Source organism: Oryctolagus cuniculus, chromosome 7 (assembly GCF_051225735.1).
Source record: "Oryctolagus cuniculus isolate XC-2025 breed Fujian yellow rabbit chromosome 7, ASM5122573v1, whole genome shotgun sequence".
NCBI classification, from domain to species: domain Eukaryota; kingdom Metazoa; phylum Chordata; class Mammalia; order Lagomorpha; family Leporidae; genus Oryctolagus; species Oryctolagus cuniculus.
Genome location: NC_142873.1, coordinates 165,175,938 through 165,203,532, shown reverse-complemented (window position 1 = coordinate 165,203,532; position 27,595 = coordinate 165,175,938). Strand labels below are relative to the sequence as shown.

Here is a 27,595-nt window from a genome sequence, read left to right as displayed (position 1 = left end):
CTTGGGAGTCCGGTCACGTCGCCGGCAGATTCCGCATTAACCCGACTGCAGCCGCATTTCCTGGGGTGGGGATACGCGGGCGGGGGCGGGGGTCGCTTGGGCCCGCCCCTCCCCCACGGCCCCCGCCCCGCGCCGCGGCCCCTGCGCTTTGTTCGCGGCCGCCGCGGGTCTGCGGGCGCCGGGCGAGCCGGGGCCGCCGGGCCGGGGAGGGGGCGGTGGAGCGGGGCGGGGCCGTCCCGCGCCCCGCCCCCGGCCCGCCCCGCGCCGCCGCCGCCGCCGCCACCGCCTCCCAGGCTGCGTCCCGTCCAGTCCCGTCCGCGGTGCGGCCCGGCCCGCGCGCTCTCCCGGCGGTAGCTCGCCGACCTCGGCTGCGCCATGGCCAGCCCGCAGCCGTCCGGCCCGGCCCCGCTGCGGCCGCTGCTGCTGCTCCTGCTGCTGGCCGCGTGCAGCCTGCCCGGCGCCCGCGGGACGTGCCCGGAGCGCGCGCTGGAGCGGCGGGAGGAGGAGGCGAACGTGGTGCTCACGGGCACCGTGGAGGAGATCCTCAACGTGGACCCAGTGCAGCTCACCTACTCGTGCAAGGTGGGCCGCGCGCTCCGCGCCCCGCCGGGGGCTTCCCCTCGCCCCCGGGACCCCCGCCCGGCCGTGGGAACCGGCCCCGGACGCCCCGCAGCCCCCGCTCGCGCTCCCTCGGCTCCCGCAAAACTCGCGAGCGCCCCGGAAAGTTCCTGCTGTGCCGCCGCGGGCGCCCTGCGCCGCCCGGGTCTGGCGGACCCCCCCACCCCCGAGCCCACCCCGCCTCGGGAGCGTGTGAGCCCCTCCCCCGCGGTTGGAGGGGAGCGGTAGGGACGGGTGGGGGGCTCGGCCGGGGTCGGAGCGGCCCCTGCCCCTCCCGGGCCTTTCCAGGGCCGAGGGGTGACGGGGTGGGGGGGGGCGACCCGCAGTGGCTGGGGGCGGGGCCGCAGCAGAAGGGGGCGGGGCCGGGTTGAGCCCCGTGTTTAGGGGGTAGGGCAGGTGCCCCATCCCACTCTTGGGGGGGCCGTCACCCCTTCTCCGGGAAGGGGGTCCTGGGACCTCCTGGGACGCCTTACTGGTTCATCCCTACCCCGGGCTGTCCGTAGGGAGGGCTCGGGGAACCCAGGGCCGCCCTCCTTTGACCCCCCCCAAGCCTTGTCCTGGGACCAGAGCTCTAATCGTTCCCCCTCTGGGGAGATGGGGAGGGGTAGCAGCCTGTGTCCCAGAGGCCTGTGCTGGCCACAGCTGGGATCCTGCCGCCGCCCCCTCCCCTCCGCCACCAGGGCACTTTGCCAAGCCCCTGCAGGATTTTCCCGACTTCCTCCCCGCTGCTCCTGGGTGTGGCTGGGGTGGGGGGAGGTGATGGAGGCACAGGCCCTCCCCCATGCCAGTGATACCCCTTCTTCCTCCCGGGCTCAGGACTGGACGGGTGCCCACAGAGCAAGTGCTGGGCAGGTGGACAGGCCACCCATTGTCCCCCATAGCCTGTCCCAGTAGCCCCAGCCACCAGAAGGGGGCTTCTTCCCAGGCAGTGCCAGGACCCCAGTCTGCTGGATGGCTGCTCCAGGGAGGGCTGCCTGGCCCCGGGCGTGTCTGTCAGAGCAGGTGCCCTCAGGGGCCCCAGAGCAGAAGGTGGAGGGTGGGGCTGCCTGTGCTGCCCAAACTTGATTCTGTGGCTCATGGGCGGCCTGACTGCGCACCCCACAGGCCTGTGGTGGAGGGTGTCCGAGCACCCACAGGGCTGGCTCCTCACCCTAAACCCCTACATGTAGGGTCGGTGTTCCTAGCATTGGCCAGGGGGAGCTCCATGTTGGGGTGGGGGCAGGGGGAAGAGGAGGAGAAGGTATGGAAGGCAGGCCCCCCCTCCCAGGGCGCTGGCCACGTCCCAAATGCAGCCTGAGTGGAGATGTGGGTGTAGGAGTTGAGGTGGGGGGAGCTGTGTCCCAGAGGAGCGGTCAGAGGCTGCACGTCTTCATGGGCGACTGTCCCCCGCCCGTGGGTTCCTGCAGCTCTGCCCGTCTCTGAACATTGGCCCTGAGCCTGGACCCCCAGCCCCAGGGCGGGAGAGAGGGAATGACACCTGCCCCACATCCACTCCAGGTTCGGGTGTGGCGGTACCTGAAGGGCAGAGACGTGGTGGCCCAGGAGAGCCTGCTGGACGGCGGCAACAAGGTGGTGATCGGCGGCTTCGGAGACCCCCTCATCTGTGACAACCAGGTGTCCACCGGGGACACCAGGATCTTCTTTGTGAACCCCACGCCCCCCGACCTGTGGCCGGCCCACAAGAATGAGCTCAGGCTCAACTCCAGCCTCATGCGGATCACACTGCGCAACCTGGAGGAGGTGGAGTTCTGTGTAGGTGTGTGTCTGTCGGGGCGTGGCAGGGGGGCTCTGAGGAGCTGGGGTGGGTGCACGGGGGCGGGGGTGAGCTGCCGACCTGGTTCCCTGCTTCTCGGCCGTGCCTTGTCTTGGCGCTGAAGCCCAAGGAACCTCTGCTTCCTCCCCCACCCAGGCGCCCAGCCCCACCTCCCGGGGGCCAGGTGAACGCATACCAGCTGTGTGAAGCCCAAACATCTGTGTAGCGCTTGTGGGGGGCAGGGTAGGGATGGGGGGCAGAGGAGCCTTCTGTGGAGCAGTGCTTCCAAGAGGGTCACAGGTGCCTCTCTCAGCTCTGGGTCTGTTCAGGAGAGCCCTGAGCTACCCCCCGCCAGTCACGTGACCAGCACAGTGGTGGTAGGGCTGAGACCTGACGTGGGGGTGGTGGCAGGGAGTTGCCCCCACATCCTGTCTTCCCTCATAGCCGCCCGGGAGGGACAGAGCAGACACTTCCTCCCCAGGGCAGTGACAAGGGTCATGACTTCCTGTCCCTTGGATCTGTCTGATCGGCTGCTGTCCACCCCACTGCTATGGTGCTGGCTCTGTGGGGGTGCCCGGAATGGGCAGCCTTCGGCCTCCCAACCAGGGTGGCCCAGGATCAGCAACCCGGTCCTGCTCTGGGAGCTTGTGGCCTGGGGTGTAGATGGGCTGAGGGAGGCCATGCCCGGTTTGGGATGAGGGGTGGGGCCGAGGGCTGCTGGTGAGAGCCAGAGGAAGGCCAGGGCACTGCGGTCTGCGCATCGGAGGGCCAATCATTAACCAGGAGCTGGGCGGGCCCAGCCTGAGGGTCCGTGACTCAGTAACTGCGCCTCGTGTGGGGTCAGAGGGCGTGAGGGAGGGTCAGGCCCTGGCCTGTTGCAGATGTCTTTGCCTAGGCTGAGCCGAGGCAGCTGGGACCTAGCCCCCAGCCAGACCCCCAGCTTGCCTCGGTCTCCCAGGCCTGTGTGCAGCCTTTGGGGCACCTGGGAGGGGCAGGCTAGGGGGGGCACCAGACTGGAGGGGGCGGCAAGGTGTGGCCTGTAGGGGCCCCCAGGCCTGAGGGACATGGTTGCTGGAGCCAGGGCCAAGCTGGAGAGGGGACAGTCCCTGGATGGGAGTAGGAGACAAGGACATCCAGCCCCAATCCTTGTGGAGGGGGCCGGGAACCAAGCCTACCGCTCTCCACCTGACTGTGACCCTGCACTGCCCAGAGGGTGCAGGCTGAGGTGTGGGCAGCCCAGCCTACCAGGTCGCCACGAGGCTCACCTGGTGCGGGGAGTCAGGGCTGGTCGATGGGGGAGGGGCCCCTCTAGGAGCTGGCCAAGGGGCACTGCTGCTGGACCACACACCTGGTACCCACTCTGCTGGGACTTCCCTAGCGGCTCCCTGGGTCCTGCCTTGCCCAGGCCCCTCCCCCAGCTCCCAGGAAGGCTCCTCCTCCTCCTCCTCCTCCTCTCTGCCTGGGGAGCCACATTCCTGGCATAACTGAGACAGGTATGTGCCCCTCCCTCTGCGCCACCTTTGGATAAGCTGGGGGGGGGGGACAGCCCTGCTTCTTCAGGAAGGAGACCACAGCTCCTTGCTGGGGCAGGGAAGCGCCAGCCGCCCATGAGGGAGCTGGCTCTGGGCACCTCCCCCAGCCTCTGCCAGGCCACCTTGTGCTTGTCCAGGCGCTGCCCACACACTCCCTCTCCCACCTCCTGAACGCTGGTCTAGCGCCCCCAGCAGGGACACCGGCTGGCTGAGGACCACCAGGGCAGCCTGGGGCCCCTTCTCCACAACAGCAGAGAAAGGAAGTGTTGTCTAACCCCGCCAGGAATTGGCACGGGGACAGGGCAGGGGGCCAGGGTCGGAATGGGCCTGGCGCCCGCCCTGCCCTGCCCAGCTCTGTCCTACAGCAGGGGCCAGGCTGATGGTTTCTGACCCTCACCCTTCCTCCTTTCTCGTCAGGCCAGCTGTTCTGGCAGGCCTGGGCTTAGGTGGGCAGAGTGCTGGATCCCCGGCCTCATGGGGCAGGGCAGGTTTCTGAGATGTCTGAAGCCTCCCTCTGCATGCCCTGCCCCCTGCACCCCCCCTGCCTGCACACACGAACACACATGCCTGCCCCGCCCCCTGCATGTGCACACACGCCTGCCCCGCCCCCTGCATGTGGGTGCACACACACACACACACACACACACGCGCGCGCCTGCCCCGCCCCCTGCATGCGCGCACACACGCACACACGCCTGCCCTCCCCTCCACAACCCCCCCCCTTAAGCTCCCTCTCCCTCCTGAGCCAGATTCTCACTCTGCCCCTGTGGACCCCACCCAGGCCCCATGAGCCCCTCCCTCTCCCTCCCCTAGGCACGTCTGACTCTGGGCGACTGGGATCTCTCTGGGGGCGGGGGTCTGCCCAGGTGGGGATGGCATGTGTCTGTCTTCCCCCTACGTGGGGGTTCTGGGGGAAGCTGGGTGCTTCCAGCATGAAGGGACTTGTCCTGCCCTTGACATTTGGGCGGCTGTGCCTGGGCCGGCTCTGGGTGGGGTGGGGGATCCTGTCCATTCCGGGGGAGATGACCTCCCCCCTCCCCTTGGCGGGTGACTGCTGTGGAAACAGCTCCAGGTTTTCCAGACCCACCCTGCCCGTTCTCCCCTGCAGACTGGAAAGGGAAAAATGGTTTTGAAACTCCCCTCGCCTCCCCCAGGGGTGCTGTTGGGACCTGCCTGTGCCCTCACAGCACCCCGCTGGGTTCTGGTGGGAGATGGGGGGTGCAGCTGCACGCAGGAGCACGGTCAGGGCATGCTGGCCCCTGGGCACAGCCAGGGGGAGCAGGCTCCACAGGGGACTGGATGAGGCTGCAGCCCCGGGGATGTCGGGGGCAGGCCCCACACTTCAGGACCCCAGGCCTGGGCCAGGTCCACCAAGCCTCTTCCAGGAAGCTTCACCGTGGGGGTGAGGGACAGCTGCCCCCACCTCAGCTCAGAGCTGCAGGGGCTCCCAGACTTCCTGCCCACTGGGCTGTGGTTGAGCTGGGGAGGGGACTGCGGAGCCCCCAAGTTCCCCACAAATGCCTGTCACTCACTGGGCGTGGGGTCTCAAGGTGGGGGGTATCAGGGCCTCAGATTGGGGGCTCAGGAGTGGTCCTGGGAGAGGCGGAAGTGTGCTGGGGGCTTGGGCGGAGGTGGAGCCTCCAGGGAGGGCCCTGGGAACTTCCTCTGAGGAAGGCCCCCTGCAGGGCCTGCTTCCAGCTGGACCTGGGAAAAGGGAGGGCCCCTCCCCCGCAGCATGGAGGCGTGGGAGAGGGGGAGCTTTCTGTCCGCGGAGGCAGCCAGCTGTTCCCAGCTGTGTGCGCATGATGTGTGGATGCCCAGGGCTCTACGTGTGTCCCCACGTGCACTGGGGGTTCTGGGTGCTGCCGCCTTCATGTCTGGCTTGGCCCGGGTGGGAGGTGCAGGCTGGCAGTGGGCATTCTGTGTCTGTGTCCGAGCCATCCTGGGACTGGGGCTGGCCTCTGTCCTCAGGTGCCTGTGAGCAGCCAGCCTGCTTGCTGTTTCGTCCATCCCTGCCCGCCCCCTGCCCGCCCTGTCCAGCCAGTGAAGAGAGGAGCGTCCTGGGGGCCTGCCCTCCCCTGCCCCCTGCCCCCTGCCCTGAGCTAGGTACCTGGAGTTTCGCTTGCCCCTCGCTGCAGCCCGGTGTCAGGGCCTCCATGCCCACAGGTGTGAGTGTCCACTGGGGACAGGCTGTGGCTCATCCTGATGTGTGGGCTCTGGGAAGGGGTCACTTACTCATTACTGTGCACCCTGCTGCTGTGCCACCACCTCCCGCTGGGGTTCCCCAGGAGGCCAGGGGTGAGGGTGGGAGCCCAGCCTCTGGCTGCCTCTGTCTCTGCTTCCTTCTACCCTTAGTTGTTTATCCTAGCACCCAGCTGGCCACCACCTCTGTCAGACCTGGGGGCCGGGCTGCCTGTCCCCAGCTGCCCAGCTTTGCAAGGCTAGACAGCAGCCACTGACCACACCTGGGCACTCACCTGGCTCCACCAGCATTCTCTTTGTTCTCAGAGGAGGGGCGGGACAGAGGCAGGGACCTGCCCCCCCACAGGTGTCCCCTCTTCACCTCTCCCCTCAGCTGCACCCTCTGCTGGCCACAGCCCTGGTCCCGGCCACAGACTGAAGCTCAGCCCAGTCCTTGAGTTCTGTTCTTCCGAAGTCACACACTTGCATTCCCTGGGCCACCATTCTGACAGCAGATACCACCCGCTTGAACCCGCAGTCCAGTGCAGCCCCTCCCCCCACTGGATGGCTAGGCTACTGAGGGGGCCCTGGGTACCAAGGGCTGCCCGATGAGCCAGGCTTGCTGAGCCCCCTCCCCAGATTCGCATTTATGCCCCAGCACCTGCAAAGCAGGTGAACTGGCAAAGGTGGGGACCTGAAGGTGGCAGCGCGCAGGTGGGTGGACCCAGGCTCTGACCTGGGCACCTCCGGGGATCACCTGGGAGGGCGACTGACCCTGGGCCCTGGGCACAACGGCTCCGGAAGGAAATGTCTGGCGGCTGGCTCAGGCCCAGCAGCAACGTGCAGGCGCGAAACGCCCATTGTCTGCGAAGGCCGCGGGGGCGGGGAAGGCGCAGCCCGAGACCGGACACCGGGAGGCAGGCTGCGGTCTCCGCCTGGCCTTCCGCTTGCTAGTAGGGGAGCCGGACACTTGTGCTCTGGCTGGCCGGGCCGGGCTCCACCGCGGCAGCTCCGTTCCCCTCCGGGCAGAGCAGCCCGCTCTTGGTCCTACAGAGGTCCGACTGCAGGTGGCGGCCGGCCAGGCCCGGGCGGTGGGGCCCTGTGTGCGCATGCGCGGCGGGTGCCTGCGTGCGGGATGGGCGGTGCCCCTGGCGGACTCCCGGAGACTCTGCGGGATCCCCAGCGCCTGCGAAGCGAAGGGAGGGGTCGTCTGCGTGGGAAGGGGACCCTCCGCTCGCCCCAGGCTCCGTCCCCCTCCTCAGGGCTTTGGGGGACGTCCCTGCGCAGAGGCGCCTGAGCAGGTGACCCTCGCCGGAGACCTGGCCCGCCCGGGGCGAGAGCGCAGTTGTGTGACCCAAGAACGGGAGCTGATTCCTACGCTCAGGACTCTGCGTGCAGCCGGGCGGGAGCCTGCGTGGGTTTCTTGGGGCCGAGTTTATCTGAGGATCCCAAAATAGCTGCAGTAGCCTGGGCTCCCCTCCCCCGCTGGGCCTGGGGCCTCAATGGCCCTTTGTCTCTCCCAGGGCATCCCGCCCCTGCGGGGTGGGCGGGTGGGGGGCTCGGACTCCGGAGAGGAGTTGGGCGGGGCCGGGCTCCGGCTCCGCCCACTGCGCCCTACACCGTCCTGGTGTGGCCGGCCAGGTGGGGTTGGGAGCGATGGCTGAACCCAGGGTCTTTCCGACGTGGGGTTTCCAAACTGTCGGGCAGTCTGTTCTCGCACGCCCCGGCTCTGCCGGAGGCTGCACAGGCTGGGGCTGACCCCGGCTGTGTCTCTGGGCCTCTCTAAGCCGGGCAGTGAGCGGCCACTGGGAGGACGTGGTAACGTCGCTGGGCTCCACGCCAAGTCCTTTCCTCCTGACTCTGGGCCAAGCCTTGCCCCAGGAGATAAAAATTCAGGCCCTGCCCTGGGTGCTGTGGGTGCCAGCACCTCCCGGCCGCCGCTGGCGTGGCGCGGCAGTGCCAAGGTCCAGTGGGAAGCCGGGAGGGGCAGGACTTCTAGGGTCCCAGGGCTCACACCCTGGCAGACGCACGGTTTCATTGGAACTGTGGGTTCAGGGCAGTTAGAGATGTGAGGACCCCTTCTGTGGTGGTGGGTGGTCCCACCCTGCAGGAAGGACTGCCCCTGAGAAAGGTGGGGTCTGTGGGAGGGGTCCGGTTGGGGGCCAGGACGTGGAGAGGGGGGACCCAGGGAGGGCGGGGGCCGGGGCTGCTCAGGGTGGTGGGCGTGGTCAGTGCTGCTGTTTGTGTGTGTGTTGGAGGGACTGAGAGGAGGCCACAGTTGGGCTGTGTGTGGCAGAGTTCACTTTGGGGACTGGCAGTTAGGGGGCCTGGGATCCTGGTGGCTGCCACCTGTCCGGGGGAGGGGGCCTGGCTGGGCCCCTTGAGACCCCTGCAGGGGCGGAAGGGGCTGTGTGACCAGATCCTGGCTGCATGGGAGTGGTTGCAGACAAGGCGGATGCTCTGGGTCTCCTGAAACACTGTAGGTGGGAAATGGGGACCCGGCTGCGGAGGGTGGACTGTGGGGACGGAGCTCCCGGGCCCGCGGTGTCCCCAAGTTTGCAGCGACCTCGGAGGTCGAGGGGGGAATGTGACTTCTGGACAGGTTCCCGGCGGGCGGCGCCCCAGCGCTGACATCACGGGCCCCCGAGGTTCCCGGGACAGCCTCTGGGGGGCGCTCCAGACCCGCGGCACCGCCGGGGAGGCCCGGTGGCTATTTGCATACGGCTCATTTGCATGGGTCTCATTTACATGTTTTCTCACCACCCCCAGAACGGAGCGGGGCGGGGGGGGGGGGGGCGGCGCGCGGTGGTTTCGAGATGTTGCTGTCAGCTCTTAGGGGAAGGCCGGGCGATGTGATTCCCGGGCCCTCCACGTTAGCTGAAGCTTCCGGCGTGCACCCCATGCGGGGACCCCATGCCGCACCCCACAGGGTGGGTCCCACTGGAACAGGAACCCCGCGGGCGCGCGCAGGACCAGCCCCTGCGGCGGCTCCGATAAACCTCGCCGCCACGCCGGCCCCGCGCACAGGGTGAGAGGGGCCAGGACCCGGCAGCTCGGTCCAGCCCCGGCCTCGGGCCCCGCCTCCCGCTGCCACTCCCACTGCCCGCCGCACCTGCCTCTGCACAGCCCGGGCTCTCCTCTGGCTCCCGGCCCCCCAGCCCCACCTCCGACCCCTCCCTGGGCCTCAACTCCTGCGCGCGCCCCCAGCCCTACCTCCCGCCCCTCCCTCGGCCTCCGTTCCTGCGTGCCGCCCGCCTGCCCCGCGCTTCCTTTTGTGCGGTTCTCGCGGCTCGGGCTCGGTCTTCGCCCGCACCATCTCGGCTCCGTGAGCTGCGCTCCCCGCGGACGGACGCCTGGGTCCCCGGAGGCGGCTTCCTTTGTCTTGCTCCGCAACGCCCCTCGCCCGCAGCCCCAGCCCTGGCCAGGGCGAGCGGGCCGGCGCCGCTGCAGGAGGTGGGAGCGCGGCCTGGGCGGCGGCTCTGCCCGCGCTGTGCGCCCGCCGCTCCGCCCCCGCCGCGGGACCCCAGCCCCTCCTCCGGCTGCCTGAGCCCGCATTTGGGCTTACTGTCCGCGGGGAATCCCGCCCGGTCTTCTCGTGAGGCTGGCGGGCCGGGCGCGGGGTCTGCTGCCCCTGGGGCTGTGACAGGCCACAGCTGCCGGCCGCAGTCCAGGGGTGCCGCGATGGGGAGAGTAGCCCCGAAGAGGCCCAAGGGCGCTCCGTGAGGACTCCCACGCGCGGAACGCGCCATGCCTCCGCTGCAGCTGGCGCGGGACCCCCGGCGGCCGCCTGGCGTCTCCCTGCTGGTGCGCTACTTCATGCTCCCCTGCAATGTCTGCCTGATCCTGCTGGCCTCCTGCACCCTGGGCTTCGCCGTGCTGCTCTTCCTCAACAACTGTAGGTGGCCGCTGGGCGAGGCCACCCCGCCGCCCGCGGGCTGGGGGCAGGGTGTCCTAGCGAGGCTGGGGGCTGTCCCTGGCCCAGGTGGGTCATCCAGGAACCCGGGGCCCTTGTGGGGCAGAAACCGCTTAGCGTGTTGGAGGGGAGCACCGCTTCGGCCCTGCCTGACAGGTGACAGGTGTGGAGCATGAGAGAAAGGCCAGGGTCTCTGCTTTCGTCTACCCAGGCCTCAGCCAGTCTGGATGCTGGGCTGGACGCCTCCACAGCCCGGTCTCTGACCCACTGGGGGTGTGGCCAGGCGGGTGTGCAGGTGGAGGAACTGCCCAGAGGTATCTAACTTCCAAATGCAATTTTTTTTTTTTCAGATAAACCGGGGACTCACTTCACACCAGTGCCCCCAACACCTGCTGATGGTGAGTTGGCTGGATGTGGGTCTGTGCTGGGGTCTGGAGTCCCCACGTTGGGACCAGTCGGGGTGGTGTTGAGCCGCGCATACCATGGAGTTGGGGGCTGGGATTGTGGAGGAGTGGAGGGCCTCTGACCCACGACAGCTGTCCGAGGGGCCTGGAGGGCTGGAGTCTGTCCCTGGAACTGAGCAGACCCAGGTAGGGAGGGCACAGAGATGGAGGGGCGGGCGACCTTGGTGACCTGCCTTGTGGGTGGGTCCAGAGCCCCAGCTGCCTGCTGGCGGGTGAGCCACTGTCATTAGGCTAATGGAGGGGGGTCACGCCAAGGCCACATGCACTGCAGGGGAGGAGCACAGCCCTGGCTGCCCTCAGAACGGCCCCATCGCGGGCAGGAGCTGTCTGTGTGGGGCAGGGCTGGGGGCCTGCTCTCCTCTAGGGCGTGCCCTGAGCGGCACCGTCTGGTCACGGGGTAGAGGCGGGACTTCCCCTCCCTGTCCACAGCCCTGTGCTGAGAGGGGAGGGCAGCACTGGGGCAGCCAGGGGTCCCCCAGGCAGGCAAGGTGAGGGCTCTCCCTGGATGTACCCGGAGCAGGAGCTGGGTTCAGGGGTGTGAGATGGAGGGGTCTCTCTGTCTTTGGTGGCCATTGGGTCATCCCTGAGGCCACAGTCCTCACAAGCTGGCAGCGTGTCCCTGACACCTGGACCCGGGAGCTGGGCTGTGGGGGCTCCTGTCCTGGCCCTCGGAGGGCTGCTCCCCAAAGATCCTGGGGACGGCCCCACACGGTGCCTGGGCGTGGGGAGGGGCGCGCTGGCCCTCCCTGAAACGCAGGCGCACTTTGGGTCAGAGCAGCATCTGCAGGGTCTCGTGCTGGCCAAAGAGGTGGACACGTGAGCCGACTGTCCCATCCGATGCCCCTTCGGGCCACCCCAGAACCGGGCGGCGAGGCCTCCAGGTGCGGCGGGCAGGTCTGCGCTGGGCTGGAGCCAGGACTGAGTGTTGGCCTCCTGGAGCAGCATGGACTTGAGGGCTGGGCTCAGGTGGCAGCGTGTTCCCCGCGCAGTCTCAGCTCTGCTTCCTGGAGCCCTGAAGGCTGCAGTGTGTCCTGCTCTTACACCCACTCGCCCTCTGCACAGCCGCACTGGGGGGTCCCCTATCCACCCCCTGCTGCCCCCCTCTCACCTCACACATGCCTCAGGGCATCCACTCCATCCCCCCAACCCATCCTAGCCCCAGGCGGGCAGGGGAGTTAAGTATACCCATTCTAGCGGCAGCTATGCAAGCCACCGCCGCCTCCAGCATCCCCACGAGAGAGCTTGGGAAGCCGAGTGGCCAGGGAGAAGCCTCCAAGGAGGCTGGACAGGGACAGGTATGGCATGGCAGGGTGCCCAGAAGTGACCTGGCTGGGACACGGGCTCGCAGGGGCCAGGTGTGTCACCTGCGCATCTGAGGGGCAGCATGGACAGTGACCTGGAGCGTGGACTGGAGTCAGCCTGGTCTGCCAGGCGTCCGTGGTGTGAGGGAGCCTTCGCTCCCCCTGCTGTGCGAGCTTGGGCCGGACGCTGTGTGCTCTGGCCGTGGGCGTCCCTGCCCGTGCTCGGTTCTGTGTTCCAGGACCCGTCCCATGCCCGTGTGGTGGACCTCAGCCGTGCGCAGGAGCCTCTCCCTGTTCACACCCTTGAGTGTGGGGCAGGAGGCCTCCTGGAGGCGGTGGCTCCTGAGCTGAGGATGGGTTCCTGCCTGGACTGGGGACAGAGCTGCCAAACCTGGCTGTGGCCACCAGGTCCACTCCCTGTGCACCCTCCACACGGACGAGAGGCTGGTGCTTGGGCCTGGCTTGGTGGTCTCCTCGTGGAGGATCTAAGCCACGTGCAATGACCCATAGTTGGCGCTGCCCTGAGACCGCCTCGGATCTCATGCCCCGCCCACCTTCCACGAACCTGCCCAGTGCCCCAGCCTTGTTCTCTGTGGGCTAGCGGCCACCCACCACCTTCCTCTCCAGGTCTCTGTGCGGCATGTGCAGCCAAGGCTGGGCCGGGCTGTGGAGGGACATCTGGGAGGAGCTGCCCTTGGTTGTGGGGCCAGGACCCCGAGGGCTGAGCCGGGAGCCTGGGTAGGGGAGGTGACCCACTCCTCGGCAAGAGGGCCAGGACCCTGGCTGAGCCTCTGGTCAGAGGACAGTTGGCCAGGCATCAGCCAGCGCCTGTTGGATTTGGGTCTGGGAGTCCTAGGGGCCGTGGGCAGGAGAGGAGGGGCTGTGGGTGGACATGGCTGGAGTTCCCTTTGTGCCGAGGCAGACAGGAGGCCGATGGCAGCAATGGCTCCTTTCCTGTGCTCATGGTGTGGATGCTCCCAGTGGTGCTGTGTGCTGGACGCCCAGCAGACGCTGGCCCAGTAACCCCCTAGCTCTGGGGCCCAGCACGGGGGTAACCTACCCACCGTCAGAGCCAGGGGCAGGCTGAGCCCTCTGGGGTGGGGGTGGGGACACCCAGACAGACTCACAGAGGCTGGGGGAACAGCTGGCTCCAGGTCCCCTGCCTCCTGCCCTCGTGGGAGATGGGGCGTGCTCCGAGCCTGCTGCCCTTCCTCCCTACAACTTGGCGAGGCTAAGTGGACTCCACTTAAGCATTTGTTAGAGGCAGACAGCTGAGCCCAGATGCCCCACCCCATCCCTGGTGCCGGGCCTCTGTGCTGGGGGGGACTGCTGCAGTGGCCACAGCCAGCAGCCCTGGGTTCAAATGCTCACCCCGCCTTCCTGCTGGGGGGACCCTCACCAGGTTGGCTTTGGGAGCCAGTCCAAGTTCTGGTGGTTCTGGCACCATCCAGAAGCCAAAGTGATGGCCACAGTGCCCATGTGAATGGTGGGGGAGGCTGCGCGGGCGGCGGCTGGACCGGAGTGTCTGTGTATTGTGTGTGTGTATAGTTTGTATGTATACAGTATATGTCTGTGTGTGTATAGCATGTGTATAGTGTCTGATGTATGTATACATAGTGTATGTATAGTGTGTGTATAGCGTGTGTATAGTTGTGTGTGTATAGCCTGTATACAGTGTGTGTATAGTGTGTGTATAGTTGTGTGTGTATAGTGTGTGTATGATGTATGTATATATAGTGTATGTATAGTATGTGTGTGTATAGTTGTGTGTATAGTGTCTTATGATGTATGTATAGTGTGTGTATAGTATGTGTATAGTTGTGTGTGTATAGCCTGTATACAGTGTGTGTACAGTGTGTGTATAGTGTGTGTATAGTGTCTTATGATGTATATATAGTGTATGTATAGTATGTGTGTGTATAGTTTGTGTGTATACAGTATGTGTCTGTGTGTATAATGTGTGTACAGCATGTGTATAGTGTCTATGATGTATGTATACATAGTGTATGTATAGTGTGTGTATAGTGTGTGTATAGTTGTGTGTGTATAGTGTCTGTATGATGTATGTATACATAGTGTATGTATAGTGTGTGTATAGTGTGTGTATAGTTGTGTGTGTATAGCCTGTATACAGTGTGTGTATAGTGTGTGTATAGCCTGTATACAGTGTGTATAGTTGTGTGTATAGTGTCTGTATGATGTATGTATATATAGTGTATGTATAGTGTTTGTGTGTATACAGTATGTGTCTGTGTGTATATAGTGTGTGTATATAGCATGTATATAGTCTGTGTGTCTGTGTATGGGTGTGTGTATAGCATGTGTGTAGTTGTGTGCGCGTCTGTGTATAGTGTAGTGTATGTGTATGCAGTGTGTGTGCGTACCATGTGTATGTATAGTGTGTGTATGGTGTGTGTAGTATATATATATTGTGTGTGTACAGTGTGTGTATAGTGTGTGCCTAGTATGTATAGCATGTGTCTAGTGTGTATAGAGTGTCTAGTGTCTTGTGTGTGTGTGTGTGTGTGTGTGTGTGTGTAGGAGCCTGGGTGATGACACTTCCTGAGCCTGGGCTCAGAGGACAGAAGCACTGGGAGGGAAGCCACAGTCAGCTTGAAGTGGGGGTGGGTTTGGGGGCAGCAGTGGGGTGTGGCTGTGGGCCCTGTGAGCTCTGGGGGTCATGGGAGCAGGGCCACAGAGTGGGGTCTGGGGGAGAAGAGGTGGTAGCGGGCTCCTGTGGTCCCACGCCAGCTCCCAGGAAGCCCCCACCCCACCTAAGCTCATCAATCACCTGGGGCATGCAGGCTATGTGGGAGAGGGCACCTGCTACTGGGGTGCCCGCGGGGGCTCTGGGCGCGGGCGGAGATCCTGTGAGGACACTCTCCTGGAATGCAGTACATGTGCAGACACTCCAGGGTGTGCAGGAGGCGAGCGGGGCCTCCTCTGTGATGCAGGCCATCCCTGCGCACCCATGGGCATGCGTGGAGGAGCTGTGCGCCCCCCCACCCAGAGCTGGTGCACTGCGGGTGGCCGCCGACCCTGACGCCCCCTGCCCCTGCCCCGCAGCCTGCCGAGGGATGCTGTGCGGCTTTGGCGCCGTGTGCGAGCCCCACGCTGATGCACCGGGCCGGGCCTCCTGCGTGTGCAAACAGAGTGCGTGCCCCGCCGTGGTGGCGCCCGTGTGCGGCTCGGACGCCTCCACCTACAGCAGCGAGTGCGAGCTGCAGCGCGCACAGTGCAGCCAGCAGCGGCGCATCCGCCTGCTCAGCCGTGGGCCCTGTGGTGAGCGCCACCGCCAGGGGACCGGGACCTCCCCCCTCCCTGCCCTGGAATTCCCCCCATGGCCCCGCCCCGCCCCGCTGGGGTACACCCCCCACGGCTGCGCCCCGCCCCAGATCCCCCAGGACCCCTGTGACTCCCAGGACCCTGCCTGCAGGGTCCCGGGACCCCTGCTCCAACGTGACCTGCGGCTTCGGCAGCACCTGCGTGCGCTCTGCTGACGGCCAGACGGCCTCATGCCTGTGCCCAGCCGCCTGCCACGGGGCCCCCACCAACACCGTGTGCGGGAGCGATGGCGCTGACTACGCGGGCGAGTGCCAGCTGCGGCGCCAGGCGTGTGCACGCCAACGGGACATCACCAAGAAGTTCGATGGCCCCTGCGGTGAGCGGGCTGGGGAGGGCGGTTCCGGGAGGCGGGGCTTGTAGCGCACATGGCCCTGACCCTCCCTCCCTCCCCGCAGACCCCTGCCAGGGCGCCCCCAGCGACCCGAGCAGCGTCTGCCGCGTAAACCCGCGCACGCGGCTCCCGGAGATGCTGCTGCGGCCTGAGAGCTGCCCCCCACAGCGGGCGCCCGTGTGTGCCGACGATGGCGTCACCTACGACAGCGACTGCGCCATGAGCCGCTCGGGGGCCGCCCGGGGCCTCCTTTTGCAGAAAGTGCGCTCTGGCCAGTGCCAGCCTCGAGGTGGGCAGCGACCCCGGAGGGCCCCCGCCAGGCCTCCCGCTGACTGCCGCTGGCCGCCCCCTCACCTCCCCAACTCTGCCCCCAGACCAGTGCCCGGAGGCCTGCCAGTTCCACGCCGTGTGCCTGTCACGCCGTGGCCGTCCCCGCTGCTCCTGTGACCGAGTGACCTGCGACGGGGCCTACAGGCCCGTGTGTGGCCAGGACGGGCACACGTATGACAGCGAGTGCTGGCGCGAGCAGGCCGAGTGTCGGCAGCAGCGGGCCATCCCCGTCCGGCACCAGGGCCCCTGTGGTGAGCACTGCCGCAGGGTCAGCTGGAAGCCGTGCTGGTCCCAGCCCCGCCACCATCACATCCCATCCTCATCCCCGGTCATGCTCCTCTTGGGATCCTGGGCTGGGGGGGGGTCACTCGGGACCCCTGGTGGGGCCGGGGCACCAGAAGCCCTTGTGCCGCTGCCCTGGTCCCCACTGGGCCTCTCTGGCCCCTGCGCGTCTCCTGGTCCAGCCTGTCCACTCAGGTGGCTCTGCAGATTCTCTCGTACCACCTTAGGGGCAGAGTCTTGGCTGGGGCTGAAGGCCTGCCGAGGCCCCACCTGTCTCTGTGTCCACCCGGGGTCCATCCGTCTGTCCGTCTTTCTGGTCTTTCCGTGGTCTGTCCCCTGTCCTCCTCGGTCCTGCCTCCGCCTCTTGTGTCTTCCAGTCTGACCTGCTGGCAGGACGAGGCGCCGCGCCTGCCCGGGAGCCCGCAGCCCGAGGTCTGCGCCTGTGGTGGGGTGGGGGGTGGCTTGCTGCTGCCTGGCCATGTGGTCCTCAGAGCAAGTGGACAGACACCTCCTGCCCCGTGAGGCCCTGGATGTGGCTCTGGGGTGCAGGCTCCTCCCACCTGCGGAGAGAGCCCCCCACAGACTTCCCAGGGCTGTTGGTGGTCGGGGAGCCCCGGGCCGGGAGAGCCGGGTGGGCCGTGGCCTCGGGGAGCCCCGCCCTCGGTGGGTCCCTGTCCCTGTCCGCATCCCTGTGTGTCTGTCCCCTTCTCAGCTGTGTCCTGTGCATCTGGGCCCCCCCCACCACCCCACCCTGGGAGAGGCCTGCTGCGAGGGGCCAGGGGCCTTGCCCGCCGCTGAGGGCAGCACAGGGGCCTGCTGACCAGCTTGTCCTCCCCAGATCAGGCCCTGTCCCCGTGTCACGGGGTGCAGTGTGCGTTCGGGGCTACCTGCGCTGTGAAGAACGGGGCAGCCGTGTGCGAGTGCCAGCAGGCCTGCTTGGGCGTCTACGACCCCGTGTGCGGCAGTGACGGCGTCACCTACGGCAGCACCTGCGAGCTGGAGGCCACAGCCTGTGCCCTGCAGCGGGAGATCCGGGTGGCACGCAGAGGACCTTGTGGTCAGTGGCGGGCCGTGGGGCCAGCAGGGGGGGCGGCTCCCGGTTGCTGTAGTGACCACAGCCCCCTCTCCAGACCGCTGCGGGCAGTGTCGCTTTGGAGCCCTGTGTGAGGCTGAGACAGGACGCTGTGTCTGCCCCTCTGGGTGTGTGGCCTCAGCCCAGCCTGTGTGTGGCTCCGACGGGCGCACGTACCCCAGTGAGTGCGAGCTGCACGTCCACGCCTGCACCCACCAGATCAGCCTGCACGTGGCCTCGGCCGGACACTGCCGTGAGTGAGGCCGTGGGGGTCGGGGGGCTGGGATCCTGAGCCTCCCCCTCAGAGGTTGGCTGAGCCCCGCCTGGCGCTGTCTCCCACAGAGACCTGTGGTGACACGGTGTGTGCCTTCGGGGCCGTGTGCTCAGCAGGGCGCTGCGTGTGCCCCCGGTGTGAGCACGCCCCTGCCGGCCCCGTGTGCGGCAGCGACGGCCTCACCTACCCCAGTGCCTGTGAGCTCCGGGCCGCTGCCTGCCAGCGGCAGAGGCACATCGAGGAGGTCCGGGCAGGGCCATGCGAGCAGGGTAGGCCTGGGGCGGGCAGGAGCCACGGGGAGGGCAGCTCCAGACCGGGACCCCGTGGTGACCCGGCCCCCTGCCCACAGCCGAGTGCGGCTCGGGCGGCTCCGGCTCCGGCGCGGGCGGCGAGTGCGAGCAGGACCTGTGCCGGCAGCACGGTGGGGTCTGGGATGAGGACTCAGAGGATGGGCCGTGCGTCTGTGACTTCAGCTGCCAGAGCGTCCCGAGGAGCCCGGTGAGCCCCGCCCCAGCCCCGGGCTGGCAGCGAGGGAGGGGCTGGGGCTGCCCACGCTGATGCCAGTCCTGCAGGTGTGCGGTTCAGATGGGGTCACCTACAGCACAGAGTGCGAGCTGAAGAAGGCCAGGTGTGTGTCCCAGCGCGAGCTGTACGTCGCGGCTCAGGGAGCCTGCCGTGGTGAGTGCACGTCCCAGGTGTGGACGCCTGCTGCGAGTGCATGTGTGTGGTTGTGTGTGGCACGTGTGCACCTACTGTGTGCCAGGCTGAGAGGCAGCAGTGACCCACATGGCCCCCACCCGTCCTTCCTGTGTTGGTGGGGGGAGGCGTAAGTGGTTTGTGCACCTGCCAGCCACCGAGTATTCTGGAGGGGCACTTGGAGAAACGTGGGTGAACACGCGTGTGTGTGTTTGCAAACACACTTGCTGGGGTGAGTGGCTCTGGTGTGTGTGTGCATGGGGCTGCATGTCTGATCTACAGACGTGTCCTGGTACATGACTTGCCAGGGCCTGTGCACAGTTGGTGGGCGTTGGTGTTGGGAGGGTGGAGCGGTGATGACCACAGAGATGGGGCGGTGGCTGGCACAGGGTGGGCAGTCGGCCCCTTGTAAGCCCCTGACCCCAGCCCTCCCTCAGGCCCCACCGTGGCCCCACTGCTTCCCGTGAGCCCCCAGCACTGTGCCCAGACACCCTACGGCTGCTGCCAGGACAATGTCACTGCTGCCCGGGGTGTGGGCCTAGCCGGCTGCCCTGGTGAGTACTTGGGCCCAGCCCTGACCCTTGGCCTACGGGAGCCTTGCAGCTGTGGTGAGCCTGTCCCCCTGGGCCCTGCAGGTGCCTGCCAGTGCAATGCCCACGGCTCCTACAGCAGCACCTGTGACCCAGTCACCGGCCAGTGCTCCTGCCGCCCGGGCGTGGGGGGCCTCAAGTGCGACCGCTGTGAGCCCGGCTTCTGGAACTTCCGTGGCATCGTCACAGACGGCCGGAGTGGCTGCACTCGTGAGTTGCAGGGCGCAGGGCAGCTCCCCCTGTTGTGGGCCCTGGCGGGGGCCTGGGGGCTTACAGTTTGTCCTCCCTAGCCTGCAGCTGTGATCCCCGGGGTGCCGTGCGGGACGACTGCGAGCAGATGACCGGGCTGTGCTCCTGCCGGCCGGGGGTAGCTGGCCCCAAGTGCGGGCAGTGTCCCGGTGGCCACACCCTGGGCTCCACTGGCTGTGAAGCAGGTGAGGGCGGAGGCTGGGGCCGACCTGGGCGGGCAGAGCTGGGCGGGGCCACCCTAGCCGGCAGGGGTCTCCCACGTCCCTGTCACAGACTCCACAGTGCCCGCTTCCTGTGTGGATTTGCACTGTGAGTTCGGTGCGTCCTGTGTGGAGGAGGATGGCTCCGCCCGCTGCGTCTGCCCGGCGCTCGCCTGCCCGGAGGCCGATGCCACCAAGGTGAGGGGCGAGGACAGCGGAGGGTGCTGGGGAGGGGGAGGCCTCCGCTGAGCACCCTGCCCTGTGCCACAGGTCTGCGGGTCGGACGGCGTCACCTACGGCAATGAGTGCCAGCTGCAGGCCATCGCCTGCCGCCAGGGCCTGCACATCCGCGTCCAGAGCCTCGGCCCGTGCCAGGGTGAGGCCCGAACGCCTCCGCCCCGGAGCTGGCCGGGAAGACCAGGCCCTGCCTTGACCCCAGCCCCAGCCCAGCTGGCCCCCACCCAACCTCCCTCTCCTTGCAGAGACTGTGGCTCCCGGCACCCGCCCACCACCTGTGTCCGCGACCCCCCCGGGCCTCGTCCCGAGCGAGGCGCAGCCGCTGCAGCCCCCCGGCACCCTCCCCCTGGTTCCCAGCAGCACCCTCCGGAGCCAGCCCACCCTTCCGCCCTCATCACAGCCTCGGACCACCGCCAGCATCCCCAGGACCACGGCGCTGCTGGTGCTGACCGTGCCCCCCACAGCACCCCCGGTGGCAGCCGGCCTCGCCACATCTGCCTTTGGTGGATCCGGCAGCGCCGACGGGAGTGGCGACGAGGAGCTGAGTGGGGACCAGGAGTCCAGTGGCGGGGGCTCAGGGGGTGAGCGGAGGCTGGGCGGCGGGGCTGGGGGAGGAGCAGGAACCCAGAGGGGTCCCTCAGTCCAGGCTCAGACAGTACCTCCCTAGGGCTGGAGCCCCCTGAGGGCAGCAGTGGGGTGACCCCCGGGCCACCGATTGAGAGGGCCTCCTGCTACAACTCACCTTTGGGCTGCTGCTCGGACGGCAAGACACCCTCGCTGGACACTCAGGGCTCCAACTGTCCCGGTGAGTGGGCGGCCGGGCAGGGTGGAGCTGGAGGAGCGGCCTGGACACGGCCCAGGGTGCCACCCCCACTGTGGCAGCAGGTCGGTACTGGCCTCGACACATGCGTGTGCAGGTCTTGAGGACTCAGCACACGCATGCACACGTGTGGGTGCTCAGGACCCTATGCCTAACCCGTCTCTCTTGTTGCAAGCCAGCCCGGGGCACCTGGTCCCAAGGAGTCCACCTGGTAACTGGTGCCAGCCCTGTCCCAGGGTCCCCACTAACCTCATGACCATCTGACTAACCTCCACGGCCTCTGCACCCACCTGGCCTGCTGCTGGGGCCTGTGCCCGGGGCCAGCCTGGGAGGCCAGGCAGGTTCCAGGCGGATGCCCGGCTGGGCCTAACTGCTGCTCCCCCACAGCCACGAAGGCGTTCCAGGGCGTGCTGGAGCTCGAGGGGGTGGAGGGGCAGGAGCTGTTCTACACCCCGGAAATGGCCGACCCCAAGTCAGAGCTGTTCGGGGAGACAGCCCGGAGCATCGAGAGTGCGGTAGGCAGGCGTGTCCTCCCAGCTCGGCCTGGGGGAGGGGCCCACGGGGCAGGATGGCCCCCAGAGCCCTCGCCCACTCCCTGCCCGCAGCTGGATGACCTGTTCCGGAACTCCGAGGTCAAGAAGGACTTCCGGAGCGTCCACCTGCGGGACCTGGGGCCGGGCAGGTCCGTCCGCGCCATCGTGGACGTGCACTTTGACCCAAGTGAGGCCCCCACCCCACGTCCCTCCTGGGAGGCAGTGGGTGGGGGCTGCTGGGGTCCCCGCCAGGCTCAGTGCCGGCTCCTCCCCAGCCACTGGCTTCAGCGCTGCCGACGTGGGCCGAGCGCTGCTGCGGCAGCTCCAGGCGTCCCGGCGCCGGGCTCTGGGGGTGAGGCGGCCACTGCAGGAGCACGTGAGGTTCATGGACTTCGGTGGGTACCTGTCCCCTGCCCCCATCCCACCCCGGCCCCCTCCCACAGACCTTGACTGCTTCCCTTCCCCTCAGACTGGTTCCCTGCCTTCTTCACGGGAGCCACGGCAGGAGCCACGGCTGTTGCAGCCACAGCCAGAGCCACCACTCTGGCCCACCAGCCACCCTCTGCTGCCACGCCTCGGGCTCACACCAGCCGGCCAGTGGCCCGGGGCACAGCACCCCCCACCACGCGCCGGCCCCCCGCCACCGCCCCTGGACGTGTGCCTGGCCCGCGGCCTCAGCCCCCAAGGCCCTGTGACTCTCAGCCCTGCCTGCACGGGGGCACCTGCCGGGACCAGGACTGGGGCCAGGGCTTTGCCTGCAGCTGTCCGGCAGGCAGGGCCGGCGCCCTGTGTGAGAAGGGTGAGGATCACCCCTGCTGGGGGGGCGGAGCCTGGGCTCTGGGAGGGGAGGGGGGAAATTTCAGGGCGATGGGGTCCTCGCTGTGCCTCCAGCCTGCCCCCTGCCCCCTGCAGCTCTGCACCCCCCTGTGCCAGCCTTTGAGGGCCGCTCCTTCCTGGCCTTCCCCACGCTCCGCGCCTACCACACGCTGCGCCTGGCCCTGGAGTTCCGAGCGCTGGAGCCTCAGGGGCTGCTGCTCTACAATGGCAATGCCAGGGGCAAGGACTTCCTGGCCCTGGTGCTGCTGGATGGCCACGTGCAGCTCAGGTGGGCAGGGCAGGGCGGGGCTTGCAGCTTGGTGATGAGGGCACAGGCAAGGTGCAGGCAGCTCGGGTGGGGTGGGCAGGGCAGGTGCAGCTGGGGGTGGAGGCGGGCAGGGCGGGGGTTCTGAGCACTTGCTTCCGCCCCAGGTTTGACACAGGTTCAGGGCCTGCGGTGCTGACCAGCTCAGTGTCCATCCAGCCGGGCCGGTGGCACCGCCTGGAGCTGTCACGGCACTGGCGCCGCGGCACACTCTCTGTGGATGGTGAGACCCCTGTTCTAGGCGAGAGCCCCAGCGGCACCGACGGCCTCAACCTGGATACAGACCTGTTTGTGGGAGGCGTCCCAGATGACCAGGCTGCCGTGTGAGCAGGGGGACAGTGGTGTGGCCTGGCCCTGACTTTGGGGCTGGCACTGCTGGTGTGCTGAGAGGATCTGCCTGGCCCTGACCCCTGACCCCTGACCCCTGGTCTTGATCCCCTTCCTGCTTGCAGGGTGCAGGAGCGGACCTCCGTCAGGGTCGGCCTGAAGGGCTGCGTCCGCCTGCTGGACGTGAACAACCAGCGGCTGGAGCTGGGCGGCGCTCTGCGGAGCGCCGGCGTGGGCGAGTGTGGGCCACACCCCTGCCTGCCCAGCCCCTGCCATGGCGGGGCACCGTGCCAGGCGCTGGAGGCCGGCGCATTCCACTGCCAGTGTCCACCTGGCCGATTTGGTGAGGGTGGGGCTGGTGAGGGGGTGGGAGGCCAGGTGCCTGTGGGTGGGTCTTGGGCCACCTGGGACCCCACCTGTCTCCCTCCAGGCCCCACCTGTGCTGATGAGAAGAACCCCTGCCAGCCAAACCCCTGCCACGGGGCCGCCCCCTGCCGTGTGCTGCCTGAGGGCAAGGCCAAGTGCGAGTGCCCCGTGGGGCGTGGGGGCAGCCTCTGCCAGACAGGTGGGCTGTGGGCTCTCGGGAGGGCGGGGGAACTGGGGCCGTGTGTCGGGTTGAAACTGTGTTGGGTTAAACCGTGTGTTGGGTTGGGCTGTGTGTTGTGTTGGGACTGTGTGTTGCACTGGGCCGTGTGTTGGGTTGGACCGTGTGTTGGGTTGGGGCTGTGTGTTAGGTTGGGGCCATGTGTCGGGTTGGGGCTGTGTGTTAGGTTAAACCGTGTGTTGGGTTGAGGCCGTATGTTGGGTTGAGGCCGTATGTTGGGTTGGGCCGGGCCGTGTGTCGGGTTGGGCTGTGTGTCGGGTTGGGCTGTGTGTCGGGTTGGGCTGTGTGTTGGGGCTGTGTATTGGGGCCGGCATTTGGGCACCAGTTAGGTGGGCTCAGGGCAACTAGGGTTAGGGTTAGGCTAGGTCTCCATGACCTTGGACCCCGTCTCCCCCACAGCCTTGGCGCAGGACAACACTCGGCCCTTCCTGGCCGACTTCCACGGCTTCTCCTACCTGGAGCTGAGAGGCTTGCACACATTTGACCGGGACCTGGGGTGCGTCAGGCCGATGGGGGAGGCGAGGGAACACTTATGGAGGGAGGGGCCCTGCTGACCCCAGCCCCACGTGAGCCAGGGAGAAGATGGCACTGGAGGTGGTGTTCCTGGCCCGCAGCCGCAGTGGCCTGCTGCTCTACAACGGGCAGAAGACGGACGGCAGGGGCGACTTCGTGTCCCTGGCACTGCACGACCTCCGCTTGGAGTTCCGCTATGACCTGGGCAAGGGGACTGCGGTCATCAGGTGGGTGGGCGTGGCCATGGGGTCTGACAGGTGTCGCTTGGGCCCTGGGATAGTGGAACGAGAGCCTGCTCATGGTGCCCCTTCCCGCCAGGAGCAAGGAGCCAGTCACTCTGGGCACCTGGACCAGGGTCTCGCTGGAGCGAAACGGCCGCAAGGGTGCCATGCGTGTGGGCGACGGACCCCGTGTGCTGGGGGAGTCCCCGGTGAGTGCCCAAGCATGGGGGGGCGAAGGTCTCTGGTGTGAATGGCCACCTGGGTGTCATGGGCGACGGGCCCCGTGTGCTGGGGGAGTCCCCGGTGAAGGCCCTGGTATTGGGGGGGGCGAGGGTCTCTGGAGTAAACGGCCATACGTGTGTGGACGATGGACCCCATGTGCGGGGAGTCCCCAGTGAAGGCTCCGGTGTTGGGGGGGGTGAGGGTCTCTCTGGAGTAAACGGCCATACGTGTGTGGACGACAGGCCCCGTGTGCTGGGGGAGTCCCCAGTGAGGGCCCCAGTGTTGGGGGGGGGTGAGGGTCTCTCTGGAGTGAATGGCCACCTGGGTGTCATGTGTGCCACGTGTGTGGGCAAGGGGCCTGGCTGCCGCGCCTCTCACTGGGCTGTTCTCTTCCGTCCGTCCTGGGCTTCTGTCTGTCTCCTCTCTGCCCACTGCTCTCTGGCTCTTGCTCTGCAACCCCCACCCGCCCTGCGGATCAGAAATCCCGAAAGGTACCGCGTCCTGCCCGCCGCCTGCACCTGCGCCCCTAGAGCAGCTCCCCTGCCCCGCCCTCTGCGTCCTGCGTTCTGTGCCCCCTCCAGCCTCCCCTCACTCACCCCATGCCCCCCGCAGGTGCCCCACACCGTCCTCAACCTGAAGGAGTCTCTCTACGTTGGGGGGGCCCCCGACTTCAGCAAGCTGGCCCGAGCGGCCGCTGTGGCCTCCGGCTTTGACGGTGCTGTCCAGCTGGTGAGCGGGCAGGGCCCCATCCCCCCGGGGCGAGCACCTGGCCGGACAGGTCGGGGCCCTCACCGCTGTGCCCACCTAGGTTGCCCTGAACGGCCACCAGCTCCTGAGCCAGGAGTACGTGCTGCGGGCCGTGGACGTCTCATCCTTCCTGGACCACCCCTGCACGCGAGCCTCGGGCCACCCGTGCCTCCATGGGGCCACCTGTCTCCCCAGGGAGGCTGCCTACGACTGCCTGTGTCCAGGGGGTTTCTCAGGGAGGCACTGTGAGACGGGTGAGGCTGGGGGCTGGGAGCTGCAGCCGGCGGCAGGGCTGGGGGCCCACAGCTGCCTGGCCCGTCTCACCCCAGCTGCCCCGCAGGGCTGACGGAGCGGTCAGCGGGGGACCTGGACACATTGGCCTTCGACGGCCGGACCTTTGTCGAGTACCTCAGTGCTGTGACGGACAGGTAGCGAGCCCCCTGGACGCCAGGCGCACGTGTCCTCTGCTGTCCGTCTGTCCTGTCTGTGTGCCCCTCGGCCCAGTGTCCACCCACCTCCTTCTTTCTCACTGTATCTGTCTTTGTTTCCAAGCGAACTGGCCAATGAGATCCCAGTGTAAGTAGCACCCGGTCCTGCGTCCGCCCCTCACGCTCATTCTTCACCGTCCCCGCTGCGCCACGCCTGGGTCCTGAGCCCACCCGGGCCAGAGGGTCCTGCCCTGGCGCAGGAGGGGCTGGGGCACTCCTGCTGAGTGGGCAGGGGGGACGGTGCCATGGCTTGGCCACTTGGAGCCCTGCGTCAGGCGGTGTGCGTGTGCTCACATGTGCATGCGTGTTGGGCACCTGGGGCCATCCTAGGCAGGCGAGCCCTCAGCTTCCATTCCGTGCCCCCCCATGCCTCACTCTGTCCATCCAGCCTGGGCCATGCCTACCGGCTGTGTGCACATGCGTGTTACATGTATGTCGTCGCCAGGCTCCCTGGTGGGTGGGGCCAGTGGGTCATGCATGCCTTCGGTGGACTCCTGCTGGTGCCCCTTCCCGTGTGGGGTCCGTCCCCTCCTCACTGCTTCCCTCTCTTCCTGCCTCGAAGCCCTGAGACTGCAGATTCCGGGGCCCTCCACAGGTGAGCCCGTGCCAGTGCGCGGCCTCACCCTGCCGCCTGCCCGTCGCCATCACCCTGGGTCACCTCTGCCGCGCCGTCCCTCTGTCTGTCCCTCTCCTGGGCCGCGCTGTCCCTTCGCTCCCCCCGTGGCCTCTGCCTCCTGCCCCCGCCCACCCAGAGGCCTGACCGCCCCCTCCCACCCGCAGTGAGAAGGCGCTGCAGAGCAACCACTTCGAGCTGAGCCTGCGCACGGAGGCCACCCAGGGGCTGGTGCTGTGGAGCGGCAAGGCCACGGAGCGGGCAGACTACGTGGCCCTGGCCATCGTGGACGGGCGCCTGCAGCTGAGCTATGACCTGGGATCCCAGCCGGTGGTGCTGCGCTCCACCGTGCCAGTGAGCACCAACCGCTGGCTGCGGGTGCGGGCGCACAGGTCAGTGCAGAGCCCCGAGCACAGCGGGGCGGCAGCGGCACTTGCCTGGCCCCTGCCTGGCCGCAGGCGCTGCCGCGGTACCAGGCAGGGCCGAGTGGAGCGGGAAAGGTCGGGCCTCCTGCTCTGCTGTTGCCCCGGCGCGGCCTCTGCCTGAGTCTGCCGGGCGCTTCCCCCGCCGCAGCCACCAGGGCCTCTCTGGGATCAGGCTCTGAAGGAGGTGGGAGTCCCGATGGAGCCCCTGACCGTCTCATCCCCGCCCCCCCCCCGGCCAGGGAGCAGAGGGAAGGTTCCCTGCAGGTGGGCAACGAGGCCCCGGTGACTGGCTCCTCCCCTCTGGGCGCCACGCAGCTGGACACAGATGGAACCCTGTGGCTCGGTGAGTATCCGGGAGAAGCCAGGGGACAGGAGCCAGGAGGGACTCTGGTCCCCTGGGGTGGGGGCGGAGTCAACCCCGTCTGGACAGCTGATGGGGGCAGGGCTGTCCTCCCTACCGTGGCCTGCAGTCCCCAGGGTCCTCACACGGCCGTCTGGGGGCAGGAGCATCCGCCTGCCCACTCCCAGGAAGGTGACTTCCTGCTGTCTGTCCTGCAGGGGGCCTACAGAAGCTGCCCGCGGGCCAGACCCTGCCCAAGGCCTACGGCACCGGCTTCGTGGGCTGCCTGCGGGACGTGGTGGTGGGCCAGCGCCCCCTGCACCTGCTGGAGGACGCGGTGACCAAGCCGGAGCTGCGGCCCTGCTCCGCCCCCTGAGCTGGCCCTGCAGCTGCCCCTCCCTTCTGTAATTATTTTCTATTTTTGTAAACCTGTTGCTTTTTGATATGATTTCCTCGCCTGTGTGTGGGTGGAGGGACTGCTGGCATGGGCCGCCTTCCGTCCAGCAGCTGAGCCACAGAGGCGCCCGGTGCCGGGGACCTGCGGGGCCGGCTCGCCACAGCCTCGGCACAGGGCTGTGTCCCCATGCCAGTCATGTGTTCTCGGGCCCCCACGTCACCACCACGTCCCGGAGCAGGCACAGCCACACCAGCCCTGATGCACCTCCGGGTTCTCGGTGAAGCTGCTCCTCCGTCCTCCATGGGCTGTGGGCCAGCCTCGGCCCCGGGCAAGCCTAGACCCCAGGGCCTGGCTCTTCCCTGGCTCCTGTGCCAATACTGTGACCTGGAAACGGCATTCCTGTCGGGGTAGCACTCCACCCGCCTCGGTGCTGGACAGCCGAGCCCTAGCCCAGCCACTGGACGTGTCCATGCCCCCCACACACCCGGGAGCCCTGAAGGGAGTGGGGATGAGAACCCTGGGCCGGCTGGCATCCTTTGAGGGACCTCGGCCTGACCACCAGCCGTGGTGGCTGTGGGTTGGTTTTGATTGACACCTGGAGCAGCTGAGGGACAGTTGTCCTTGTGGCAGGATTACCAGGGGCTATGGCAAGGTGGCAGCACTGGCTGCAGAGTCCCGTCCCCTGCCCCTGCCCTCGATCCCCAGTCCAGTGGTCTTGGGAGCAGGCAGGAGAAGGGGGGCGGGGCAGGGGTGGTGGGGGCCGCATGGTATCATGTTACTAACACCCCCCATATGTGTCTTTGTGAATCACCGTGAAATAAAGTATGGAAACTTGA

General features: G+C 67.5%; 1 protein-coding gene across 7 annotated transcripts; it reads left to right on the top strand.

Moving 5' to 3' along the window:
* Positions 1 to 274: 274 nt before the first annotated feature.
* On the top strand, positions 275 to 27,595 carry AGRN (agrin). 7 transcript variants are annotated; one of them, XM_089301600.1, is made up of 38 exons: positions 275 to 582; positions 2,116 to 2,374; positions 10,348 to 10,395; positions 14,829 to 15,044; positions 15,199 to 15,423; positions 15,503 to 15,727; positions 15,813 to 16,019; positions 16,889 to 17,107; positions 17,181 to 17,375; positions 17,465 to 17,665; positions 17,746 to 17,894; positions 17,969 to 18,074; positions 18,530 to 18,646; positions 18,728 to 18,892; positions 18,973 to 19,116; positions 19,205 to 19,329; positions 19,402 to 19,507; positions 19,614 to 19,949; positions 20,036 to 20,173; positions 20,576 to 20,703; positions 20,794 to 20,908; positions 20,997 to 21,116; positions 21,191 to 21,520; positions 21,634 to 21,826; positions 21,970 to 22,185; positions 22,315 to 22,532; positions 22,620 to 22,754; positions 23,193 to 23,289; positions 23,369 to 23,533; positions 23,625 to 23,736; positions 24,229 to 24,240; positions 24,362 to 24,478; positions 24,558 to 24,750; positions 24,837 to 24,924; positions 25,547 to 25,579; positions 25,765 to 25,989; positions 26,262 to 26,365; positions 26,581 to 27,595. In XM_089301600.1, exons 1-38 carry the CDS (start codon positions 376 to 378, stop codon positions 26,736 to 26,738), a joined length of 6,147 nt encoding a protein of 2,048 aa, XP_089157726.1. In that variant the 5' UTR covers positions 275 to 375; the 3' UTR covers positions 26,739 to 27,595. The 7 variants fall into 7 exon arrangements, with proteins under 7 accessions (XP_089157726.1, XP_051695464.2, XP_089157727.1 ...); XM_051839504.3 differs by lacking the exon at positions 24,229 to 24,240 and having other exon boundaries at positions 276 to 582; XM_089301601.1 differs by lacking the exon at positions 25,547 to 25,579 and having other exon boundaries at positions 276 to 582.

What these genes read in the sequence shown, in the direction of transcription:
- AGRN (XM_089301600.1), top strand. Translation starts at nt 376, where the DNA reads ATGGCCAGCCCGCAGCCGTCCGGCCCGGCCCCGCTGCGGCCGCTGCTG. An exon ending in GGGCCTAGCCGGCTGCCCTG is followed by an intron (nt 18,647 to 18,727) that starts GTGAGTACTTGG and finishes TGGGCCCTGCAG; the next exon opens with GTGCCTGCCAGTGCAATGCC. An exon ending in GAGCCTCGGCCCGTGCCAGG is followed by an intron (nt 19,508 to 19,613) that starts GTGAGGCCCGAA and finishes CTCTCCTTGCAG; the next exon opens with AGACTGTGGCTCCCGGCACC.